Raw genomic sequence first — 5,463 nt, forward strand, 5'->3', positions numbered from 1 at the left:
TACACCCTTCCCTTGGAAATATTCACAAAGAGGACGCCTGCTGAGAAGGTTTACTGTGTGGGGTAAGGAGATACATCTTGTTAGCAACTTTGATCAGAAGCTGCATTGTGCTCCCGGCCTGTCAAACCTCGAGAGGCCCCACTGGAAGTGCTCTTCAACAAACCCTCTTCTCCAAAGGTGTCTCTCCACAAAGAGTGCCAAGTGACAGTCAGGAGCAGCAAGTGAAATCCCTTTATTTCATAGGAGACTTTTGGTATTGATCTCAGCACAGGACAGAGTTTATTTTTCCAGTTATTTTCTTTGCTTAAATTAGAGAAGGTTTTCATAAGAGCTATTCAGAGTTTTTAAATAAGAATGGATGTATTTCTTGTCTTTTTCAAAACCTTCAGTGATGCTGATCTGTATTTTGGATTGCTCTAGGAGGATGACTAGAAATACAGAGAAACAAAGAGAAGTTAATGTAATGTACCTAATGCTAAATTAATGTTTCACTTAATCATGCTTGTATGTTGTATAGTCACCTTTCCTGGGTATCCTTGCCACCATGCAGCATAATTTGCATTTTCTTGGAAAAAGTGTTTATACTGCATTCATATGTGTATGTTCTTTGTAAGCAGCTTTTTTGTCTGTATTGACAGGTCTCACCAACCCATAATCGTGCTGCAGGGAGTGGAGAGCAGAAACAGACCCACACAGTTCTTTCATCACCGCCTCGAGCAGCATTTGGCTTGAGGTATGGGACCATTAGCTCCTGCTGACACTACAGCCTCACAGCCTGGAGGGTATTCTGTAAATAAGTTGTCAGTGGCCAGAGGATCAGAAAAAGCCCACCAGCAACCCTGATTGCACTTGTCAGGCAGGTTCTTGCTAGAGCTCTTCAGAGTAAGCGTTCAGAACCTATTTTTCTTTTCACTGCCATCAAAGGTAAAGTTCAGGTGCACTGTCTGGTTTTGCACTTTTCCCTGAAAGACTGGACTGTCTTATATGTTTATCACCATTCAGTCAGAATGGCATTTGGCTTCAATTGAACTAGAAGAAGCCCTGTATTACAATAAATTAGACTAAGGCAAAGCTTTTTATGCCTTGTCTTCCTAGACACAAGCGGCATTCATTACCACTAAATTTAACTGATATTTGACCAGAATCTACTTTTAAAGTCTTCAAAAAGGTTAAAAAATCAGACTGTAATGCTAAATTTCTTACAGTAAAGAAACTCCTTATTTCTCACAGTCCTAAAGGTGACTGTGCCCCAAAATGAGGCAAAAAGATTTCATGCTTTTCATTTTCCTCATGACTCTCAGATCATTGCATATGCTACAAACCAAACTTGGGATCTTCCCAATTCATGGATTGTGCTCATTAATTAATGTTCAGTTATCAAAAAATATGTGGGTATGCAAGAAAGGAATCCCATGTGTGCCATGCAGCATGTAAAACAGGTATTAAACAGTTCTGTTGGTACAGTTACTTTGTTTAAAGATTCTGGGACGGGTGGCATTGCAGTAGTGAACGTTGGTGAATGAAGCATTGCTCCTCAGGTTTGCTGTCTTGCTGTGTGTTGAATTAAAAAATCCATTTTTACAGTTACTTGGATCATTTTCTAAACTTGTGATCTTTCCAGTGTGGTTGTAAGATGGAAAACAGGACAATTGTTACAGCTTTAAAAGCAGGTGCTGCCCACCTTGCTGGCTTTGGGCACTACAGAGAAGGTGCACACAAGAATGTGCTGCGAGTGAGAGCAGGGATAAAACTTCCCACTCACTCTGTTGTTTTTCAGTCAATGAGCTCAGAGCAAACTGCAGGAAGGACCAGCAAGGTTAGGAGCTGGTAGCTTTTCTCTGCTTTGGCATAGCTGATACCTGTTGATGGTCAAAGTCTGCTGCTCTGAGCTTTCCTAAATATTTTACCACAGCTCTGCAGCACTTCAGCCTGACATGGCCTGGCCTGTATTGTGGAACAGCTGTGGCTGCCCACTACAGCTTGGCACTTCATGTGGCTGAAGTATAATTCACTAAGTCCAGGTTTAGTTGCTGGTTAAAGTCAGGGCAGCATGTTCCTGGGATCATCCAGGAGCAGAGGAGCAGGCTCAGCAGCTGCTGTGGAAGCCAGGCAAGGAGAAGGCCTGGTCCCTGAGAGTGATGGAGTCACAGCCATACATGTGTCTGTCACTTCATCAGCTCCCAGCTGGAATGAAACCAGGCCAAGCCCCATGAAAGGCCATGGGTTCTCTGCCTCCTGCACTCCTTTGAGTTTGTTGTCCTGGTCTTAGGGTGAAAAGCAAAACTACAAAAGCATCTGGTTAACGAGCTTCCCTTTCTCTCTGACAGGAAGCCTAGAGGGGAGGGGAAAAAGTGTCGGAAGGTCTACGGGATGGAGAACAGAGATATGTGGTGCACTGCCTGCCGGTGGAAGAAGGCCTGCCAAAGGTTCATCGACTAACCATTGAAATTATGCAGAGGATTTGGGGAGGGGGAGGACAACACTTCCCATTTTCCCCTCCAGTGATGTGGTGTTGGGGGTTTTGGTTTTTTGGGGTGTTTTATTTGTTTTGTTTGTTTTGTTGGTTTTTTTTTAAGAGCTTTGTATTTCAAAATGAAGCACTTGTAGCCAAGGAGAAGCACTAACTAAAACCTGTGTGGAGCAATAGAGCAAAAAAGCAAAACCAAGACCACACAACAAAATCTGTCTCAGTAAGTGTGGAAACCAGAGCAGCTATTAGTGTTCTTCTGTAAAAAAAAGGAAAATGTTAATTATTTTGCTAACTCTGTGAGCTGCTTGCTCCCTAGGATCATTTTTAACCATTTCAGTCTTTCTGCTGTGAACGTCTGTATTTGCTAAACTGAACAATTTTTCTTTTCCTGAAACGAAGATCTCTTTTTGAAAGCTTTCTAATAAACACTTCAGAGTCATATAAGCTACAGTTTTCTCAACAAAAGCTGTACTAAGACTGGAGACTGCTAAATAATTCTCCTGATATAAATGATCATGATTATATTTTTGAAAAGGGCATGTGGGGAAGAGTTGGGATTTTCGTTTGATTGTTTATAGGAGAAAAGCAAAGCTGATTTTGCAAGAAGGACAAGCAGCACTCCTGGAAGTTTTTTAAAAGAGGCACAGATCAGTGGAGTGGAACAAAGTAATTTAAGTACCAAATTGGATTTTGATCCTCTAGAGGAAGAAAAGCAGCAATGGCAAGTCACCAGCAGATACTGTCACGAGAAGTCTGAGGGAAGAAATACGGTGATGCTTGGTTGAAACCCACAAGGATATAAGGGGGCTCCAGTAGCTTTTGTTATTACTCTCCCCTTTCTGAGGGGGGATGAACAGTTGGACTAGCACAGCTGTTGCTGCAGGAGGCCTGTGAAGAACTGGTAAATGCAGCCACTAGGATTATATGTAATACCTAATTCAGGGAAACGATCCAGCCCAGCAGTTCTGCTTTTAATTCCTTTTCTCTTATTTCAGAGATTGTTGTTAAGATAATGGTTTGTTCAGCTTTTTCTTTTAAAGTTACTAAGATTTATTTGATGCAAAAAATTGGTAGAGAAAAGAAAATACCCTCTTTCCACAACATCATCTCAGAAAAAGAAGTACAACAGCAAAGGAGCAGCATATTTGTGGTAAAAGACCATTTCTTAACTCATTTTGATAGATGAATTAATGAGTTTCTCTGTTTGCAGTACTTGGATTGATTTGGGTATTTCAGTTTGTCCATTAAGAGGTATACACTGGAGTGCAGCAGCCTGGTGTTCTGTGTCCACTTGTATCAAATTACTGTTAATTAATGATTATTTCAAAATGCAAAATAAAGGAAGGATTTACTAGGAAGTGAATGTATATGGCAAAATAATACTTATACACCTTAAAAAAATCAAAGACTCAGAAGCAAAACTTTGCCTATTAATAGAGGCTGAAGGGCCACAAATGCCTGGGTTATTTTTTTCCATAACATTTGAAACAGTTGAAATTAGACCAAATATTTTTCTATTTTTTTTTAATTGTCTAAGCTGGCTCATTCTCTTAAGAGGACTTTTAAGTATCTAAGCAACTTTCTAAAATCTGGTCCAAAGTTCACTTGATAGCTTTATTAAGTGTGTAGCGCTGCTTGTGTCTGTGTAAAAGCACAAAATAACAATGCAGTTGTTTGGAATATACACTGTGGATTCCATAGGGTAGCAGTGAAAAGAAGAATCTATAATAGGAGCTACTGAAGGTTATCATCTGATTTTCTGGGAGCAAGTTAATTGGGCAATCAGGTGCCTAATTTGAGCATGCTATTTCTGCAGTTATTTAAAAATTGTGTAATTTACATGCACAAGTGGCAAGATACGCTTGCATGCATGCAATTACTTGATTTTTTACCCAATTGTGTTCTCTAAGTCACAGAAAAAAAAGAAAAACAGACTCTGAAATACAGTAAGACCCTGAGATATATATACACATGTGAGTGTGTATGAGTATTTTTTATGTGTGTGTTTATATACATGTAAAACTATATATATTATATAGTTTTATATGTGTATATAAAATCTGAAATTAACAGGGAAGAGAAAGATTGTTTTCTTAACAAATAGAAAAAAAGACACTAAGGGTCAGTGGATATACATAGACACTGTATTATCTTCTTTCCTCTTAGTAAAACATGGATTTTCTTTACATGTTGAATTTTTTCAATTTCCATGGTTAAATACCTCATGGTAATTCATAGACATTTCATCTTCAAACACTGGGTTTGCTGATGGTGTACTTACTTTGATAAAACATAAAAAATTTGGGACTTTCCCAAGATATTCCTGCCAATTTGTTCCCCACCTCCCATTTTAAGGGCACTCCAAGACCATAAAGCGTTCCATAATTCAACTGTTGTTGGACTAACAGTATTTGCCTATATATTTGTTGTTCACCTCCTTTTTGCTTTGGAGGATTTTTTTGAAAATAATGTATCAGATTGTATGTTGTTTCTATAATGTCATGGCATTGTGAGCAACTTTCCCGAGGGCACTTTAGGAATTATTGTAATAAGATTATTCTTTATAAATTTCTGCACAGAAGAATGGTTTTGCTGCCAGACCAGATTGCCCTCTGGTACAAATTGAATATGGATTACATAAAGGACTAAAGCCACAAACCATCAAAGTTGGAGAGAAAGTTGGTGTTAATGAGTCAGAAGGTATTGATAAATCCTGCAGGACAAAGCTAAATTACCAGTATTTTTACTCAACCTTTAATCAGCGGTTTATATTAAATCAGTTTTGGATCTTCTGGCTGTGGCATTTTGATTCCTAAGCAGGCATCTGTCGAGGTTCTGTGTGTGAGGCAAGGCCGGTGACAGCCTGGCCGTGCACAGAGAGTTCTGCAGTCACTTTGTGCTCTGAGCTCCAGTTAACTTGTGTTGCACGAGCAGCTCAGCACCTGCTGAGATCCCCTCTGTGATCCTCACACAACCAGCAGGAACAGAAAAGT

At 39.6% G+C, this 5,463-nt stretch overlaps 1 protein-coding gene across 1 annotated transcript in view; it reads left to right on the forward strand.

The window, feature by feature from the left end:
* The window catches only part of ZNF704 (zinc finger protein 704), a 69,695-nt gene extending 64,433 nt beyond the window's left edge, over positions 1-5,262 (forward strand). Inside the window, exons 7-8 of the mRNA XM_005426749.3 lie at positions 639-733; positions 2,328-5,262. Coding sequence (XP_005426806.1) covers positions 639-733; positions 2,328-2,439 — 207 coding nt within the window. The 3' untranslated portion in view covers positions 2,440-5,262. The remainder of the gene's footprint in view (positions 1-638; positions 734-2,327) is intronic.
* The last annotated feature ends 201 nt before the right edge of the window (positions 5,263-5,463 follow it).

The sequence above is a fragment of the Geospiza fortis genome, unplaced genomic scaffold (genome assembly GCF_000277835.1).
Source record: "Geospiza fortis unplaced genomic scaffold, GeoFor_1.0 scaffold25, whole genome shotgun sequence".
In the NCBI taxonomy this organism is placed as follows: domain Eukaryota; kingdom Metazoa; phylum Chordata; class Aves; order Passeriformes; family Thraupidae; genus Geospiza; species Geospiza fortis.